The sequence below is a fragment of the Anthonomus grandis genome, chromosome 14, assembly GCF_022605725.1.
Source record: "Anthonomus grandis grandis chromosome 14, icAntGran1.3, whole genome shotgun sequence".
Classification (NCBI taxonomy): domain Eukaryota; kingdom Metazoa; phylum Arthropoda; class Insecta; order Coleoptera; family Curculionidae; genus Anthonomus; species Anthonomus grandis.
Genome location: NC_065559.1, coordinates 2,720,547 through 2,742,404, shown reverse-complemented (window position 1 = coordinate 2,742,404; position 21,858 = coordinate 2,720,547). Strand labels below are relative to the sequence as shown.

At 29.2% G+C, this 21,858-nt stretch overlaps 1 protein-coding gene across 2 annotated transcripts in view; it reads left to right on the top strand.

Moving 5' to 3' along the window:
- Positions 1–21,858, top strand: part of LOC126744345 (uncharacterized) — a 562,211-nt gene that overhangs the window by 521,434 nt on the left and 18,919 nt on the right. For both annotated transcript variants that reach the window (XM_050451722.1, XM_050451723.1), the window contains exons 4-5: positions 21,242–21,448; positions 21,500–21,697. In XM_050451722.1, the coding sequence (XP_050307679.1) occupies positions 21,242–21,448; positions 21,500–21,697 (405 nt within the window). The remainder of the gene's footprint in view (positions 1–21,241; positions 21,449–21,499; positions 21,698–21,858) is intronic.

The window sequence follows — 21,858 nt, the reverse complement described above, 5'->3', positions numbered from 1 at the left end:
CAACAACAGGATAAAAATGTATATCTAGTGGCACGTCTCTTTGGTTGTTTTTGCTATGAGTGAACATCTGCCTTTCATGGGAGCTTCGTCGTTTGGCGACATCAACAGGTGGTTCTTGACGTTTTGTGTGGCATTTTTTACAATCTTGAAGACAAAAAGATGTCTCAAAATTTGTAACCACATTTAAAACCGTTTTTGCACAAGGAATCGGTCTATTCTCAAATGTCACTGAAAACAAATCTCTACATTGTACTGCCGAATTGCCTCCATAAAACCATTTAATTAGTTGTACTATTTCGGAAGGGGTATAAACAGCCATAGTGAAAAAAACACCAAAATAACGCTCAAAAATTATTAATGCAACGTGTAGTAACACAGCAAACTGAGGTCTGCTGACTCCCGGTTCAAAAAATAAAAACGCCGCCTGCAAGCCGCAACCAAGAGGTGTTGCCATTATTTTGGGTAATACGTAGCTCACGATAACACGATCTGTATATGGTCAAGGTATTTTATTAATCTGTAGAATATCTGTATATCATACACGATTCTGTTCACATAAGGGAGAAAATTATGGCATTTAAAAAAATGGACACAGGATTTATATATTTAGTATTTAAACTTGATTACTACACCTCAAATATTTATTGAAGTTCTTCTGAAAAATCACTGTTTTTTGTCCATATTATCCAACCTCATAACGCTGTTTTTATACTAAATATTTATATATAAAATTATATCAAATTCAAATAAACAGCGTTATTAAATTAAATATTGAATATACATTTTCTGCAAAAAGGTTGTTTTTCATTAAAACAACCCTTACCCCCCACCCACCCCAAACATTTGCCCAGTAAGAGATTCTTATGAAAAATCACCATTTTTCGTCCATAATATCCAATCAAATAGCACAGTTTTTGTATTAAATATTTATTAATATACATAAATATAATTATATTAAATTTAAATAAACAAACTGTGTTATTAAATATTAAGGACGTAAGCAGCTATTATTCATGCATATTATTTTGAAAAACAATAATTTTTCAAAACAATTTCTTACTGGTAAGCTATGTGGGGTGGGTGGGGGGCTAAGGGTAGGCTTGATAAAAAACGCTTTTTTTGCACAAAATAATTGCCTGAAAAAAAATTCTTTTTAAGAAAATTGTAGGTGTTAAAAAATCTATAGTTTTTGTATCCATACCTTTCTCACATAACCTTAAGGTTTTCAAGTAAAACGTGGAAAAACCCTATTTTGTTTCTGAAAAGCAAGGGGTATCGCTAAGAAAATTGCAGTAAAAACTACATAGATAAATTAAATATAAAATAATATAATACATAATATAGATAAATTATTAATCGTGCTTCTATTGCATTTCCAAATAGTGTTGCATATTTTATACACATAAGTAGAAATTGTTTGAAAAATATTTTTTTGTCATATATTTCTTAATATATTTTTTATTAATTTAATTTCATCTTTTATTATTAAATAAATTTTTGTTCTTTTTAATTTTTTGAATTTAGTATTTAATCATTTTTGTTTATTTATAACTGAGTTAATTCTTTTTTTCTTTTACTGCAATGGTTATTTAATATTTTCCTTCATATAAAATGTAAAAAAGAAATTGTTTGAAAAATTACCACCCTGTATATTTTTTTTCTTTTTTGAATTTATTTTTTCGTAAATAGAATTTAAAAAATATAAAAAAATAAATCTACAATTAATTTTTTTCTCGTATAGTTAAGAACTTTTTACAACCATTTTGTATCTTACATATCTTTTTTTATACTGCTGTAAAATTATTTAAATATTTTTTTTTGCTTTGATTCTCATTAAGTTTTTTTTCTTTTATATTGCAATTATCATTGAATACTGATTATGAATTTAGTATTTAAAAACAAAAAAGTAGGAACTATGATTATTACTGCTTTTTACTGTAATAGAATTGAATATTTTTCTTCACATTAAGTTAAGGATCTCTTAGACTCAGAGCAACTATATTAATTTCTTATTAATATTCAAGAAAATTAATTTAGTAAAAAACATACGCCCTGATTATTTTTCAATATAACTTGTTTTTTCTTGATAAATTTTCCGCTCAAAAAACTTTATTATCATTTAAATAACAAAATTAATATATTATAAATATTAGACAATATTTAAAGGAAAAATTCATTTTCTCGATCAAAGATTTTAAATCTCACTCAAAAAACAAATATCCCAATAGAGGAAAAAATCAACAATTTCCAGGGCCTTTTCAACTTTAACCCCTTACCAAACAAATTACCATCAATCACCCTTCACTTGGAAAATAATTCCCTCCTTAAAATTTATCGTGAAATTCGGGTTTTTCCCTGAAAAGCCCAACTTACTCCAGGGAGAAGGGGGTACAAATTTGCAAATCCGATACAACGCCAAGGCAACGACATTGTTTCTCTAATCTACTTAATCTCGTTGCAGAGTAACCAACCCCCTTTTGGAAGTTTTCTTGTCAACTTCCAAGATCAATTATTCGAACGTTTTAAGGGTCTGTTTTGTGTGTGTTTTTTTTTGTCTTGTTAACGATGAGAGTCTTGGCTGTTTTTTGTTGAAAGAATTTTTGGGCGTAAAGAAGTCTTGTTTATTTTAGGCAAAAGTGTAGTAAAGGGGAAAAGAAATAAAATTATATAGTGGTGTAGACTAACTTTTGGTGCCCAACGAGAGATTTTTAGTGTTAATAAAAATAGTAATAAGTCTCGTAAAGGCATACGTCGTAATTTTTTATTCACACAAAAGATCCCTTCAGTTGCCTAGAAAGTGTTTATTGAATTTCCTGAACTACTGATCCCAGAATAAACAAGGAATTTTATTTTCATTATTTTTCAAGAAACTGGAAATTTTATTCCAGGAGCATGAAATAATTTTCTTGGTTTCCAGGGCAAATTTTCTATTCCAGGCGGTCTCTCATCAAGCAAGCTTTAATTAGTGTCAAAGGAAACGCCCGTTTTAAGTTCATAAAAATCATATCATGATAATGCACTATTGCAACATTAAACATTTCCAAAATTAATTAAACCCCTGCATAATTTTAATGGACACGAAAAACCCTTTGCTTATGTGTAAAAGGGCTTAACTATAGAATTATCTCTTTAATTAATTTTAATTAAGAATATTTTAAGGATTAAAGTTAGAGCAAACATTATTTTATTTATTCCCTTATAGGTATATCTTTATGAGAATATTAACGCTAAAAATCCCTTGTATTGTTGAATACCAAAAGTTGATTTTTACCATCATAATTTTGCCTAAAATACATAAGAATTATTTACGTCCAAACATTCTTCAAACAAAAAACTAGGCATAACTTAAATGGATCTGACGCACATGTTCTTATAAAGAATATGAAAAAGGAAGTAATTCTTGGGATTGATTTAAAAAATGGAAAAGCCTGTAGATCATCAGGAATAATAACAGTAAGGCAGCTGAGAGTACTACAGTTAAACCCCATTAAAAAACTAGGCATAACTTAAATGGATCTGACGCACATATTCTTAGAAGGAATATAAAAAAAGAAATATTTCTTGGGATTGATTTAAAAAATGGAATAGCCTGTAGATCATCAGAAATAATAACAGTAAAGTAGCTAAGAGTACTACAGTTACACCTCATTAAAAAACTAGGCATAACTTAAATGGATCTGATGCACATGTTCTTATAAAGAATATAAAAAGAAAATAGCTCCTGGGATAGGTTTAAAAAATAAAATATCCTGTAGATCATCAGGAATAATAATAGTAAAGCAGCTGAGAGTACTACAGGTTAACCTCATTAAAAAACTAGGCATAACTTAAATGGATGTTACTAAAAAGATGTTGAATTTTAGTAGACTTTAGGAATATTTAAAATATCATTGGCTTATAGGGAACCGACAGTACCAGAAATGCGGGTTGTCTATAGTGAACCGGATACGATTCTATGTGACAGATATGGCGACTCCTACCGTGAAAGAGAAAAGAAATTTCGACTCAATTGATTGAAAGCATTTTTTTTTAATTCCAGGCAGTTGACCACATGACAGAGAGAGAAAAAAGAGAGTAAAAAACTCCAACATAACTGCCTGGAATTTTTAAAAAATGTATTCCAGGCATTTGATGCCATTTAACCATCTGAGAGAGAAAGAGTGAGAGAAAAAAAGAGTTCAGTTCAATTGCCGTGTTTTACTTCAGTGAGTTGACAGAGAGAGAGAGAAAAAAATAAGAATCTATAAATCAATTGCCCAGAATTTATTTTTTATATTTCATGCCCATTAAACCCTCTAAGAGAGGAAGTGAGAGAGAAAGAGACTTCAACTTAATTTCCTGAAAATTTGCCTATATTCATTCCAGGCACTTAAGTGCATTTAACAGTCTGAGAGGGAAAGAGAAAAGAAATTTCGACTCAATTGATTAAAAGCATTTTTTTTAATTCCAGGCAGTTGACCACGTGACAGAGAGAGAAAAAAGAGAGTAAAAAACTCCAACTTAACTGCCTGGAATTTTTTTAAAATGCCATTTAACCATCTGAGAGAGAAAGAGTGAGAGAAAAAAAGAGTTCAATTCAATTGCCGTGTTTTACTTCAGTGAGATGACAAAGAGAGAGAGAGAGAAAAAGTAAGAATCTATAAATCATTGCCCGGAATTTATTTTTTATATTTCAGGCCCATTTAACTCTCTAAGAGAGGAAGTGAGAGAGAAAGAGACTTCAACTTAATTTCCTGAAAATTTGCATGTATTCATTCCACGCACTTAAGTGCATTTAATAGTTTGAGAGAGAAAGAGAAAAGAAATTTCGACTCAATTGATTGAAAGCATTTTTTTTTAATTCCAGGCAGTTGACCACATGACAGAGAGAGAAAAAAGAGAGTAAAAAACTCCAACTTAACTGCCTGGAATTTTTTAAAAATGTATTCCAGGCATTTGATGCCACTTAACCATCTGAGAGAGAAAGAGTGAAAGAAAAAAAAAGTTCAATTTAATTGCCGTGTTTTACTTCAGTGAGATGACAGAGAGAGAGTGAGAGAAAAAATTAGAATCTATAAATCAATTGCCCAGAATTTATTTTTTATATTTCAGGCCCATTAAACCCTCTAAGAGAGGAAGTGAGAGAGAAAGAGACTTCAACTTAATTTCCTGAAAATTTGCCTATATTCATTCCAAGCACTTAAATGCATTTAACAGTCTGAGAGGGAAAGAGAAAAGAAATTTCGACTCAATTGATTAAAAGCATTTTTTTTTAATTCCAGGCAGTTGATCACGTGACAGAGAGAGAAAAAAGAGAGTAAAAAACTCCAACTTAACTGCCTGGAATTTTTAAAAAATGTACCATCTGAGAGAGAAAGAGAGAGAAAAAAAGAGTTCAATTCATGATGTGAGATGACGTCACAAGTGAAAAATGACATTAAATGCTTAAAAAAATTTCGTTTTTATTTTAAATCTTTAAATGTTTTATTTAACAAAGACTTTAATTAAATTAATACTTAAACATATGCAATAAATTAGCAAGTTTAATATTTTGTATCAAAGAAAATAAAATAATAAACGAACATTTAAAATGCCGAACCAATGTTTGTTAAGTCAAACTTTTTATGGTCACTGGAATTCGTCATACTTTATCTTTTTTTAGCTTGTAGTAAACTGACCTCTTGTTATTCGTCATGGTGCAAACCAGTGCGTGTCAAACTTTTTTTTTTTAATTTATGCAGTAATTTATCTAAAATATGTAGGAAGAATTGCTTAATATTTTTTTTGTTTTTATCTTTTATTAATAAATAAATTATCAAAGAAAAAAAATAATAAAATATTTTTTTTTAATAAATAACCTAAAAAAGACATCTTGAATAAACAACGGCTTTTTCGGACCCATTTAAGTTATGCATGGTTTTACTTCATTTTGGACGTATTATATGGGGTATAATTATCAATACTCTATTTTCCGTATTATTATTCACTAAGGTTGAATACATTTAATTTATGTTAAATAAATTATAAGCAAACTAAAAAAAAAATTCTGTAAGTAAATGCTCTTCATATTCATTTAAGTTATGCATAATTTTTGTTATTTACATCCTGAGTTGCAAGTGATTTAATAAATTTTAAGTAATTTTTTTAATTGTTAACTAATTTATATAAAGCCTTATATTAATTTATATAAGACTTTTATCCTAATTCCGTTTGTTTTTGTCTATTTTTCATTTTATAAAAAAAATGTTGGTCTGCACATATTTTTAAGCCCAAAATGTTCCTCGTGTGCATTTAAGTTATGCATCATTTTTATTATTTAACTTCAAAACTTCTAGTTAGAAATTATTAATTAGGTCTTAGGTAATTTTTTTAACATTAATTAATTTATTAGTTAAATTTCATTTATTAATTTAAAAAAAGCGACCATTTTTGTTCTAAAAAAATTAATTAGAACAATAGATTTGTCCATTTTCTTTTAATTAAAGAATTTTGGTTTGCAGATCTTTTTAAAGTTAAAATTGCCTGGTGTCAATGTATGTTCTGCATAACTTTAATTAATTTTTGGTAAAATACCTTAGAAATTCCATTTAAAATTCCTTTACTATGTTTTAAAATAGAGCAAAATTATGAAAAGCATTTTTTTTTTAATTTACAATTTTAATAAGTTTTTAGTACAATTTGACATAATATAGAAAGACATATATTAAAGGAATATAGGTGCAAGCAAATAAATAATATCACTTACTTATTAATATATAATAAATATTTTTAACATTAAAAATATTATATACATTATTTGAACTGAGACACTAAAACTAAACGTATAAAAAGCAAAAAATTGCTCGTTGACGTAAAAGAAGTGTAATTTATTTATTAATTTCATCACTGGTATAGTTTACGTTGATTAAATTATTACACAAACACATATAATATACTTTTCTGCTAAATTCATAAATAAATATCTTTTGAGACAAATACAAATTTAAAATGCAAAATAAATTTGATAATTTATTTTCACAAGTAAGAAAATTTACTTACTCACCTTGGGCTGCTAATTGACCATTTTTAATGAAACTTTATCAGCAAAAATGATATTCCGGTACGTAATTAATACACAGCTCATTTAAAATTCAAAATAGTATCCTATAGTAAAGGAAAACACATTAAAAAATTAAAACGTTAAAGCCGGACCATTTACAAGGGAAACAGAGAGCTTAAACTTGATACTCTTATCAATTTAAATAAGAAATGAAGGGCTTAAAATGGGTGGTGTTCGAAAACAGAGCGGGGGTGTAAAAGGGGCGAAAAAAGGCGAGAAAATTATCGCAGGCGGACGGCAAGAAGGCAGGGGACATTTAAATAGATCAAACGCCGGGATAAACCCCTTTAATCTTGAACACTTAAAATAAACGACGTCGACAAAGATTTCCGATTTAAAAAATCCGACGGACGTGAAAACGAAAAAGCACGCTGGAAAGAGGTGTAGGGGGGGCAGTAAGGGTAATTAGTCAATGCCAGGGCAACGTTAAGCCGCGCTGTGTCTTATGTTAATCCCGGCATAATCCTGTCGGGCGAATCCTGCTTTCCTGCTGCCGAAATCTCGGCCATTATTCACACGTCCCGGACGTGGTGCCGCCGTAAACGCTATTGGAACATTAAACCCTCTCGGCTGCTTTACTGTTATTATTCCTGATGATCTACAGGCTATTCCAGTTTTTTTTAAACCTATCCCGAGAATTATTTCCTTTTTTTATATTCTTTATAAGAACATGTGTGACACATCCATTTAAGTTATGCCTAGTTTTTTAAAGAGGTTTTACTGTAGTACTCTTAGCTACTTTACTATTATTATTCCTAATGATCTACAGGCTATTCCATTTTTTTTAAACCTATCGCAAGAATTATTTCTTTTTTTATATTCCTTATAAGAACATGTGCGTCAGATCCATTTAAGTTATGCCTAGTTTTTTAGTGAGGTTTTACTATAATACTTTCAGCTACTTTACTATGATTATTCACGCTGATCCACAGGCTATTTCAATTTTTTAAACCCATCCAATGAATTATTTATTTTTTTATATTATTTATAAGAACATGTGCGTCAGATCCATTTAAGTTATGCCTAGTTTTTTAATAAGGTGTTACTGTAGTACTATGAGGTTTATTATTCAAATTTAGACAGTGGCAGTTTTGAGTAATTTCAAGTTTGTTAGAAAGGACTTAGGATCACCATAGAAAGAGGTTTGGGCATGTACATGTATAAAAAATGGTTTTAATTTAAAATTCTTTAAATATTTTTTTAAATGTCAATGATCTTACCCAAGCAACTTATTATATATTATTAACAATAAATATGTATTTATTCGACGATTTTTTTTATCAACGGCATATGCTATATCTATTAAACGGCTCACTACAGCTCAAACATTTAATGATTTTTTTTTGAAAAATCACTGTTTTTCGATCATATTTTCCAATCTACTAATGCGGTTTTTATATTAAATATATAAAATTATATCAAATTTAAAATTATAATAACGTTATCCATTTAAATGTTTTTTTGTATAAAGTGCGGTTGTTTTCTGAAGCTATTATCGATATTCATAAAAGCTTAGGATTGGACCAATCTGGCCTAGGTAACAGTCCTTTAAATATTTTTAGATTTTAGGAATATATGATCTAAGTTCGAATCGGTATCAGACCTAACTATCTTATTTATATAAGACTGATAACCCAATTGAGAGAATGCTCTTGTATATTAATTAACACTAGTATCTGATGAATTTAATAGATTCATGATTACATTTCCAGTGAATATTTTGATCTTTCACTGTTGTGTTAAAATTTAAATTATTTTTAGTAACAAGGGAATATATCTTCAGAGTTTGATAACTTCATCGCATTTAGATCAAGGTTCATGAATGAGTTTCAATGAAAGTACTGCATTAAATACTAATGGAATTTCACACAGGCAAAAACACAAACGCGTTCAATATAATTTCGATATTAGTTCAGCGAATACCGATCTCAACACAGATTGTCAAGCAAGGAAAGTAATAGCCTAACTTAATGCATAAGAGAATGGTTCTGTGGTGGAATAAAACCGTTCTAAAAATTTCAGGGAATACCCAAAAGCCATAATTAAAAGGATTCACAAGAATTATTCGTTTGCTTAAAAAATTCACTTACATTCCCTTTATATTTCTCCCTTTACATTATTTCAGATTGTACTGAATATTCTAAAAATGTCCTACTTCTTGTAATTTTTTTACTAACAATTTGAGGAATTCAAACTTAATTTTATTAAGTTTAGCATATTTTACTGTTACACCTCAACAATTAGTTAAAACTATGCATAACTTAAATAGACACGAAGGACTTTTTTTGGTTTAAAAAGATCTACAGACCAGAATTGACTTGATTTTAATGATTTTGATAGTAAAAACTTTCAGAAAATCCAGTGACAAATAAAGAATCTAAACACAAAAATCTTCACTTTTATATGAGAAAAATATTTTTTTTGTCAGTAACTCTCAAAATGACTTTTTTTTTCATTTTCTTATAAATTAGTTTTACTTTATATGTTTTATAGTCCTGTATATTTAAAGTGAATATTCTATAAACAAAAAAAAAAGTTTGACATGCACTGGTTTGCACCTTGAAGAATATTAAGAGATCAGCTTAGTACAAACTAAAAAGAAACAGAGCATGGCGAATTCCAGTGACCATTGAAAGTTTGATGGAACCCTGGAATGTTTATTATTTTTATATTAAAATTGTTTGTTTGGTCCAGGCACTACTGTAATAAAAATTGTATTATCTCGTCGTCTATTGTATGGATTTTTTGTATTGAAAACCTTCAATCAAGAATCACTATTTAATAGGCTCAAAAAATGTCACTTTTTTTTTGTAATTTTTTTTTTCTTAAACCCATCTATTTTCCATAATAAAATTTGTTTGAATTTACTTATAAAGCAATTTTTCCTTATATTTTTTTACCCCCTCATATTTGCATTAATATTTCATAAGTAAAATAAAGTTTGACATTCACTGGTTTACACCTTGATGACTCTCGAGAGATCAGTTTACTACAAGGTAAAAAGAGACAAAACATAGCGAATTCCAGTGACCATGAAAAGTTCGTTCGAACTCTTTTAATTATTTTTTAATAATAGCATGATTTTTAGGTAAATATGAATTAGTTTTACTTAGTCCAGGCACTCCTGTAATTTCTCATGTTCAGATGATTTTTCAGATTTTACTATTGAAAACTTTTAGAAATCAAGAATTACGCCATTCTAAGCTCTAAAGCTTGAGCAAAATTTATTCAGCATTTTAAATATTAGCTAACCATCTTATTTTTTTAGCACAAAATATTAAATATGTTAATTGAATTTACATGATAAAATAAATATTCACTTAATTATAGGCTTGATTAAATGAACATTTAAGGGCCATTACATTAGCTTTTGTAAAACAGCGAAATTTTCTTATTTAATAGAATGTGAAAATAAAGAGTTTGACATATTCGTATTACCATAACGTCCTTTTCTACTTTTCCTCTAACTTAGAATTTAAAAAATTTAATAAAATAAAATCTTTCAAGTTAAAGATATGAAGCAGTTACACCCCAAGAATTAATTGAAGCTAAGCATAACTTAAATGGACTCTGGGCACTTTTTGGGGTTTATAGAAGACCAGTATTTTTCAATTAAAAAAATAGGTAAAGTTGGCCTTTTCTGCTAAAAAAAATCATCCTGATATATGGCCAAAGGTTATCGGTGCCCACGGAATCGGAAAAGCAAATTCAAACGGAGAGTTGCTATTGGAACTGTGCACAGAACATGACTTATCCATAACAAATACCTTCTTTCAAATAGATGATAAATTCAAAGGTAATTGGTGTCACCCTCGATCGGGACACTGGCATATGCTGGACTACATAATAGTACGCCAGAAAAATCTGAACGAAGTGCAAGTTACTAAAGCCAGAGTTGACGTAGAGTGCTGGACGGACCATCGCATGGTCCTGACTAACTTAAAACCAAGTTTCTATAAAACTACTAGAGTAAATTTCCCATTAATACTTAAACGCTTTCGAATTTAACATAGATTTTCTATAACTGCCAAGGAGAGCAATAGCCTAACTTAATGTATAAGAGAATGCTTCTGTGCTGGTATAAAACTCTTCTAAAAATTTCAGGGAATACCCAAAAGCCATAATCCGAATATTAAAATGTAACTAAGCGTAAAAACAGGACGGGCACAGACGGCAGCGGGCTAAACAATAATACGAAACAAAACAGAAAGGAAACAAACCCAGTCAGCGAACGGACGGCCTCAAATCCGAAAGTGCAAATTGAGAAAATGCAGTGTGTAATATAACGGCGAGGGAGGAAAAGCCGGAAAATGTGCTTTTTTTGCATTTTAATGCGAAAATAACGTAATTTTTCCCGGGGATGCTTTTAGGAAAAATCATCGTATTAATTAAGCGACATCAGTGGAAGGTTGCATGTGTGCGCGCCCCACTATAAAGCAAATTGGGGTTTTTCTGTTTTTTTTTTGTTGGAATTTTTATTATTTTTTTATATTAAAATAATTGCTTTATGTAGAATTTGAATTTATGAAGGTATGAAATTTGACAAGGGGCTCTGCTTTGGTTGGGAAAATTTAATGATGGTCACCGAAGGACGAAACGTCATGTGGGGTAAAAGAGTCTGACAATTTTTTTTATATATAATAAAAATAATAAGCGTTTTTCTTTTAAAATAGGGTCTTGATTTTACCTTGTCAAGGTCGCTACAAAAAACGTAATTATTTGAAATATGGAAGAGCTTCATTAAAAAAAAAATAAACCTTGACTTTTAAGTGATCTTGAAAATGATCTTCAAGGTCGAATTCACTTGTCCTTGTTTTTTTTTTTTTTTTTAATTATTGGAGTGATGTGCAGTTTTTTAACGTTTGTCCTTGACTTGACCTTGCACAAAAATTTCAAAAAAATTTACGTAAAAAATAGAAAAATTAACACAAGCCTTACAACAAGAAAACGTTTTTTTTTTTGAGTAAAGTCTAATTTTAAAAATCTAAGGAAATAAATGCAATTTTGTAAAAAACTTAACAGGAACATGTTTAAAATAAAGGTTGTGTGAAAAGTGTGACTTTTTCCTTATAAACCTTAAATATTTACATCCTTACAAAAAAAATTAACTTGACTTTCAAGTGATCTTGAAAAAGATCCCCAAGGTCAAATTCACTTGTACTTGTTTTTATTTTTTTAAAGTATTCTGCAATAAAAAGCTAATTTAAAAAAATAATATAAAATATTTGAAAAACCCAACCGGGAAGAAGTTATTTAAATTATTTTACCAACAATTTTCAAAAAAAAAAAACAAAAAATTGTCAAAATGAAAAGAAAAATCTTCAGTTTCATAAAACATTAATCAACATTAAAGAAGGCAACATCAAGAAAATGAATTAGGAAAATTGAATTTTTTTGAAAATTTAACCTTGATTTGACCTTGTCAAGGTAGCCACAAAAATTTAAAAAAAAAACATGTAATTTAATAATAATAATAATAATAATAATAATAATAATAATAATAATAATAATAATAGTAATACAATTCTTTAATGTGACGAATTTGCATTAAATAACCAACTGAAAAAAAATTAAATTAGTCAATTATTCCACGAAAGTGTGACATACCCGGAATTTATATGTATAAATATGCTTTTTCCCTATAAATCTTTACATTCTTACGAAAAAAAATTAAATTGACTTTCAAATAACCTTGAAAATAAACTTGAAGGTCAAATTCACTCGCATTTTTTTTTTTGAAAGAATTAACGGGTTTTAATAAGCACCTCTTCAAAATTTCTCAAGGTCATCACAAAACTTGAAAAAACAATTATTCAATGCAAACATTTAAAAAATCAATTAAAAATAGCGCAAGGTCCATAAAAAAAATATTATTGACTTCCAAGTGGCCTTGAAATTGAACCTTAAGAGCAAATTTACCTCTACTGGTTTTTCTCTAAAGATTTATTGAGCTTATGAACACTTTTTTCAAAATTTGACCTCGAATTGACCTTGTTAAGGTCACCACTAAAATTGGAAAAAAAAAAAATTTTACATAAAAATTTGAAAAATCAATTAAAAATAGGGGGTTAAAGTTCTATTTAAAAAAAAAAACCTTGACTTGACCTTGAAAATTTACTCTAAAGTCAAAATCACTTGTACATGTTTATTTATTAACAATTAATGAGCTGTGATGAACACTTTTTCAAAATTTGAAAAAAAATAGACCTCGACTTTCAAATGTCCTTGAAAAATAACTTCAAAGTCAAATTCACTTGCACTTGTTTGTTTTTTTTAAGAATTAACGAGTTCTGATAAACATTTAAAAAATCAATTAAAAAACGCGCAAGTTACATAAAAAAAACCTTGACTTCCAAATGACCTTGAAATTGAACTTTAAGGGCAAATTCACCGCTACTGGTTTTTTTCTAAAGGGTTAATAAGCCTATAAACACTTTTTTCAAAATTTGACCTCGACTTGACCTTGTTGAGGTTACGACAAAAATTGAAAAAAAAATTATTTTACGTAAAAATTTGAAAACTCTATTAAAAATATTGGGGAAGTTCAATTAAAAAAAAAAACCTTGACTTGACCTTAAAAATTTACTCTAGGGGCAAAATCACTTGTACATGTTTATTTTTTAACAATTAGTGAGCTGTGAAGAGAATTTTTTCAAAATTTGAAAAAAAATAGACCTCGACTTTCAAATGTCCTTGAAAAATAACTTCAAGGTCAAAGTCACTTGCATTTTTTTTTAAGAATTACCGGGGTCTGATGAGCACTTTTTGAAAATTTAAAATTGATTTGACCTTGTCAAGGTCGCCGCAAAAATTAAAAAAGAAACCGCAATAATAATAATCAATTTTTTAATGTGACGAATTTGCATAAAATAAGTTTCTGACTGCTGTCTAACAAAATTTGTTGTAACTTTTTTGCTATTATAGCTAGAAAGGTGATTTAAATGGTGTTCGCTATGGAAAAGTAAATAGTTTATTTTATGCTTCAAAGAATTTTTTGATAAACTGGTACTTTTTGAGATATTTTCAAAAGTTGGACTCGACGAATGAGTTTCTGACTGCTGTCTAACAAAAACTGTTGTAACTTTATTGCTATTATAGCCAGAAAGGTAATTTAAACGGTGTTCGTTCACAAAAAGTTAATAGCTTATTTTGTGTTCCTATGGATTTTTTGTTAAAGTAGTACTTTTTGAGATATTTTCAAAAGTTGGACTCGACCAATGAGTTTCTGACTGCTGTCCAACAAAAACTGTTGTAACTTTATTGCTATTATAGCCAGAAAGTTGATTTAAATGGTGTTCGCTAACAAAAAGTAAAAAGTTTATTTTATGTTTAAATGAATTTATTGAAAAACTAGTACTTCCTGAGATATTTTCAAAAGTTAGACTCGACCAATGAGTTTCTGACTGCTGTCCAACAAAAACTGTTGTAACTTTATTGCTATTATAGCCAGAAAGTTGATTTAAATGATGTTCGCTAACTATAAGTAAATAGTTTATTTTATATAAAAATTAATTCATTGAAAAACTAGTACTTCCTGAGATATTTTCAAAAGTTGGACTCGACCAATGAGTTTCTGACTGCTGCCTAACAAAATTTGTTGTAACTTTGTTGATATTATAGCTAGAAAGGTGATTTAAAATGTGTTCGCTAAGGAAAAGTAAATAGTTTATTTGATGTTTCAAAGAATTTTTTGATAAACTGGTACTTTTTGAGATATTTTCAAAAGTTGGACTCGACGAATGAGTTTCTGACTGCTGTCTAACAAAAACTGTTGTAACTTTATTGCTATTATAGCCAGAAAGGTGATTTAAATGGTGTTCGCTAACGAAAAGTAAATAGTTTATTTTATGTTTTTATGAATTTTTTGATAAACTGGTACTTTTTGAGATATTTTCAAAAGTTGGACTCGACGAATGAGTTTCTGACTGCTGTCTAACAAAAACTGTTGTAACTTTATTGCTATTATAGTCAGAAAGTTGATTTAAATGGTGTTCGCTAACAAAAAGTAAATAGTTTATTTTATGTTTAAATGAATTTATTAAAAAACCAGTACTTCCTGAGATATTTTCAAAAGTTGGACTCGACCAATGAGTTTCTGACTGTTGCCTAACAAAATTTGTTGTAACTTTTTTGATATTATAGCTAGAAAGGTGATTTAAAATGTGTTCGCTAACAAAAAGTAAATAGTTTATTTTATGTTTTTATAAATTTTTTGATAAACTGGTACTTTTTGAGATATTTTTAAAAATTGGACTCGATGAATGATTTTGTAACTGCTGTGTAACCAAATTTGTTGTAACTTTATTGCTATTATAGCTAGAAGGATGACTTAAATGGCGTTCGCTAAAGAAAAGTAAATGGTTTATTTTATGTTTAAATGAATTTTTTTTTAAAACTAGTACTTTTTGAGATATCTTCAAAAGTTGGACACGACGAATGAGTTCGTGACTGCTACCCAAAAAAATTTGCCGTGATTATAAAAAATGTTCACCTAAGAGAGTATTTTTCTTTGAATTTTAAATAAAAGACGAAAATGGTAAAAGTACTTTTCGTATAGCAAAAAACCCCGACGACAGCGGCAACTTTGAAACAACGCGGCACGGGAATATTAAATTTCACTGGGGAAACAATACCGCCGAAACTTTCCCGGTTTTCGTTTTGTTTACCAACTTGGGCGTCAAGAATTTTTATCATTGTTACCGAATTTATTTCGCAGGGTTTCCGTTAAATGTTCGCGGTCTTAGGAAGCATCTATAGTAATGCAAATTTACCACGCTAACCGGTATTTTCAAAAACGATTTTCTGCTAGGAATTGAATATTTTTCGTTTATTTCAGGTTGAATATTAAATTAATTAAAAAAAAAATTGAGATTATTCAGATTTATTTTTAATTAAAATAAATCCGATATTATTCTAAATAATTTAACCATATAAGAAAATTAAAAAAAACTTAATGCTTAAAACTTATTAAACGTATGTCCTGTATTGGTTCAAACTAGGTTGAAATGTCCCTGAATGGACATCTATGCTAAAAAAGCCCCTGAACAAAAAAAGGCAAATTTCTCGAAATATGTGAATAAAAAAGCCCTTACCGCCATTTAATTCACTTCCTAGCCACGTAAACCCCTCCTCACCTTTTCGCTTCTTTGTTTCCACGTGTAGTAAATTGAAACTGCTAAAACATTGAGGTCCATATGACCGACAGACATTCCCCGTTCAATCATTTTAAAAGCAAAAGCTCATCAAAATTCTAATTCATTTACTTTAGGGTTTACCTTTTTGCATCCCGGGGGTTTAGAGTTCAACAACTGTCCCTCTATATATATCCGAAGAAATTGATATTGGAAATAGCAATATGGTAACAAAAGGATACGGGTTCGTTTTTCTTTTAAATAATATTGACAAGAAAGACGAACTTTTCAAAGCCATTTAATCATTTCGATTGAAAAAAAGGGCGGTCGACTTGAGCAAGTTTAGCGGCAGTTTCCTGAATAGTTTCCGTTAGCGCACTTATATACGAAAAGATCGTTGGAGCTTATGCGGTAAAAGTTGTGCACCCACGCGCTAAATGAGATAAAGGAAAACGATAAAAGTGGCTCGTTTTCATGGACTTTTACCCTTTAAAATAATTCAATAAGAATTTTATTTTTAGTCATTAAGTTTATTTTTAGCATGTTGAACTTTATAAGAAATTTCTTGAGGACAGTCTTTGAGGCAAAAACTCCACTTGGTCGATTTTAGAAAGGGCTCTTTCAGATCATCCCTGTATTAGAAGGATTAATGCCTGTAAGTTTCAAAAAATTTGGTAGCTTCATTACTCCAGAAACGACTCCCATAAGAATGCATGTGACTCCCAAATGAAAGTCGGTTGTTCAAAAGAATATGATAACGTTTTTTGTAAAAATTGTAGTTTTTGGATTACCATAAGAAAAAATCAATTTTAGTACGATATCTGCCATTTTTTGACTAAGATGGCGGTATGTAAGAAAGGAAGGAAAAAATTTAATTTTTCACGGTTTTTTATTTATTAAATTTTCCTTTATTATGTAGTTTATTTGGTAAATGTTTAATATAATAAAAAATTCCAAAAAAACTTATCTGTGTTTCAATATCAGCACTTTTAATAAATTAAGGGGTTGAAAAACCCATTTGCCCAGGGTGGATTTCGAAAAGTGCCCTTTCAGACTTTCACTGTATTAAGGGGATTAATGCCTGTAAGTTTTAAAAAATTTGGTAGCACCATAACTCCAGAGTTGAAAACAAGTGCTAGTAATTTTTTTTTAGAACCCCTGTTTTTGATTAATTTTTCAAATTTGTATGTTAATATATTTGTTTAATATTGAAAAAAAAATGCTCATCTCAGCCTATTAATTCTTTAAAAAATAAAAGATATGCAAGCGAATTTATCCTTAAAGTTCATTTTTAAGGTCACTTGAAAGTCAAGTCCCACCTATAAATTGTGTTGAAGTTTTTTTTTATAAATTTTTATGCAGGCCTTAAAGTTAGTGTTAATTCAAGTCTAAGTCAAGGTCAACTTAAGGTCAGATTGAGTAAAAGTCAACCTAAGGCCGTGTCAAAGTGAAGGTAAGTCAAGGTCTTTTTTTTGTATTTTTGATTAATTTTTTAGGTTTTCACGTCGAAATATTTTTTTTTCAATGAAACCTTGACAAGGTTAAATCAAGTTCAAACTTTCATACTGTGCCTATCAGACCCCGGTAATTCTTTAAAAAAAAAGTGCGAGTGAATTTGACCTTGAAGTAATTTTTCAAGAACATTTGAAAGTCAAGGTCCATTTTTTTCACATTTTAAAAAAGTGCTCATCACAGCTCATTAATTGTTAAAAAATAAACGTGTACAAATGATTTTGACCTTAGAGTTAACTTTCAAGGTCAAGTTAAGGTTTATTTTAAATAGAACTTCAAAGAGATTAGTTAACACTGAAATGGATTTGTCAAAGTTTTAGAGAAAATAATTTTTTTTCAATTTTTGTGGGGACCTTAACAAGGTCAAGTCGAGGTCAAATTTTGAAAACAGTATTCATTAGCTCATTAAATCTTTAGGAAAAAAACCAGTAGAGGTAAGTCTGCCCTTAAGGTTCAATTTCAAGGTCACTTGAAAGTCAAGGTATATTTTTTTAATAGAACTTAATTTCTGATTATAGGAAAAGGTCACACTTCCGGTTTTTCCGGAAGTAGCTTTTTTCATAGACTAATTTTTTTTCAGTTGGTTATTTTATGCAAATTTGCCACATTAAAAAATTTATTATAATTATTATTACGGTTTCTTTTTTAATTTTTGCGGCGACCTTGACAAGGTCAAATCAAGTTCAAATTTTCGAAAAGTGCTCATTAGACCCTGCAAATTCTTTAAAGAATTCTTTATTTAATTTTTAGAAACATAAAATAAGCTATTAAGTTTTTGTAAACGAACACTGTTTAAATCACCCTTCTGGCTATAATAGCAATAAAGTTACAACAAATTTTGTTAGACAGCAGTCAGAAACTCATTGGTCGAGTCCAACTTTTGTAGATATCTCAAAAAGTATTAGTTTATCAAAAAATCCATAAAAACATAAAATAAGCTATTAACTTTTTGTGAACGAACACCGTTTAAATCACCTTTTTTGCTATAATAGCAATAAAGTTACAACAGTTTTTGTTAGGTAGCAGTCAGAAGCTCATTCGTCGAGTCCAACTTTTGAAGATATCTCAAGAAGTACTAGTTTATCAAAAAATCCATAAAAACATAAAATAAGCTATTAACTTTTTGTCAACGAACACCATTTAAATCACCTTTCTGGCTATAATAGCAAAAAAGTTACAGCAAATTTTGTTGGGTAGCAGTCAGAAACTCATTCGTCGAGTCCAACTTTTGAAGATATCTCAAAAAGTACCAGTTTATCAAAAAATTCATTAAAACATAAAATAAATTATTTACTTTTCTTTAACCAATGCCATTTAAATCACCTTTCTGACTATAATATCAATAAAGTTATAACAAATTTGGTTAGGTAGCAGTCACAAACTCATTCGTCGAGTCCAACTTTTGAAAATATCTCATAAAGTACCAGTTTCTCAAAAAATTACTAGATACATAAAATTAACTATTTACTTTTTGTTAGCGAACGCCATTTAAATCACCTTTTTGGTTTTAATAGCAAAAAAGTTACAACAAATTTTATTAGGCTGCAGTCACAAACTCATTCGTCGAGTCCAATTTTTGAAGATATCTCAAGAAGTACCATTTTATCAAAAAATTCTTAAAAACATAAAATAAACTATATACTTTTCGTTAGCGAACGCCATTTAAATTACCTTCCTGGCTACAATAGCAATAAAGTTACAACAGATTTTGTTAGGCAGCAGTCAGAAACTCATTCGTCGAGTCCAACTTTTGAAAATATCTCATAAAGTACTAGTTTCTCAAAAAATTCATAAGGACATAAAATTAATAATTTACTTTTCGTTAGCGAACGTCATTTAAATGACCTTTCTAGGTATAATATCAAAAAAGTTACAACAAATTTTGTTAGACAGCAGTCAGAAACTCATTCGTCGAGCTCAACTTTTGAAGATATCTCAAAAAGTACCAATTTATCAAAAAATGCATAGGAACATAAAATAAACTATTTACTTTTTGTTAGCGAACGCCATTTAAATCACCTTTCTGGCTATAATAGAAATAAAGTTACAATAAATTTTGTTAGGCAGCAGTCAAAAAATCATTCGTCGAGTCCAACTTTTGAAAATATCTCAATAAGTAGAAGTTCCTCAAAAATTTTATAAAAACACAAATTAGACTTATGATATTTCGTTAGCAAATGCCATTCAAATCACCTTTTTAACTATAATAGCAAAAAAGTTACAGCAAATTTTGTTAGTCACCAGTCACAAACTCAATCGTGCGGCCTAACTTTCATATGACATGAATTACATGGTTATGTAAATGAAAAATTACAAAAAATTACATTTTTATTTGATTTCTCTGATACTACTTTGTCTAAATGCTAAAAAAAAAAAAAAATTGCCTGGAAATTAGGAAAAAATTATTTTAAGTCAAGAAAAAATAAAAACTAGCTTAAACTGCTTGAAAACTTGCAAAAAATGGCTTAAGTGCATGTAAATAATTAAAAAATACTTGTGCAAGGTACTACAATTTAGATAAAGCGTAAATATTAATTATTAATCAATTTTTCCTGATTACATCTAGATTTCTTATTTGATTTTTTTCTTGGGCAATATAAAATATTTTTAATAAATCCTAATTTTTTTCACAGACATTATATATGTCTGGCCAAGTCAGCTCTTGCGTGTATTTGTCTGTATGAGTATAATAATTAAATATTTAGTCCAGTAATTAATTTAGTTCAAATAGACAATCGTTCGACGTAATCTCAGATTTTATTCAATTTAATTTATATACATTTCCTTAATAATAATAATGAGAGATAAATAAGCTTAAAAATGCCTCGATTGAATAACCAAAAATCGACTCAATTTTACAACCAAAACTCAAATTCGAACGAGAAAATATAAATAAAAAAACACAATGTTGGGCGCCAAAATTCCAACTTATAACCTCAAAAAAAAAAAAAAATTGTTAGCAATTTCACACAAAAATATCTTAATTAAGCTCCAACATAATTAAAAGATTGCCATTTTATTACAACCTAATAAATCTATAACTTGCAAGGACTTGAAGTAATTTTTATATTTCTTTCAGGCATTTATCATATTTAATTTTAGGCATTTAAAGTATCTTAACTAAGTTACTGATTTTATTTTTAATATGCGCTAATAAAAATTTTATGGTTTTCTCATTTGTTACTGATTTATATTTAGAATAATTAAAAATTTGGATTGGCGGTCGAATAAGCAGCAACACTTCGGTTCTATTACAAACTCCTAGTTATTTTTTTATTTTTTGAACAACCGCAGTAATAGGCAGCAACAAATTAATTATATTATACACTCCCATTAATTCCTTTAATTTTTAAAGGAAATCCATCAAATTTGAATGTAATTTTTTAAGGTATCTTAGACCTACAAAGACGGTTTTTCTATTAAAGTATAATTTTTTCTAGTGTTTTATTTTTTGTTGAACAATTAGAGTCATATTTCAATTTAGTATGCCAATCACGTTAAAGGTACATTTTTATTGCAGCCCTTCCGAAATCCGGTCCAGAAATCACCGGGGGTCAACTCAGGTACCACGTCGGCGACTTCGTGAACGTAAATTGCACCACCAGGGAGTCCAAACCGGCTGCTCAGCTCAGCTGGATGATCAATGGCGAACCGGCCGATCCCCGTTACATCAAAGGACCCTATAAACAATACGTAGGAAGAGAAGGACTTGAATCAACTAGCTTAGGTAAGAGTTAATGAACAGCACTTTGTTCTATCTCATCATTATTTTTTTTAGTTCTTCAGTTCACAGCGAAAGCGAAACACTTCAAACGTGGCAATATGAAGTTGAAGTGCTTGGCCACTATCGCCACAGTCTACACGACGAATAACGAGAAAAGTTTTGAGGGTGAAAGGGCTCAGAAGGGAATAGTTTTGGAAAGTAGAGGAACGGTGGCTCCTTCTGGGTCTAGAGCTGATAGAGTCCATACGTCAGGTAAGATAGTTAGATAGTATCTACTGAAATAGCTTTGCACATATTCCCTCAGGTTGCTTACAGTACCATATCTCAGCAATGAATAACACGGAGTATTTAGAAGAAGTGAATTGAACTTTTTGACTACTAACGAAACTCGATATCTTGAAAAATAATGATGA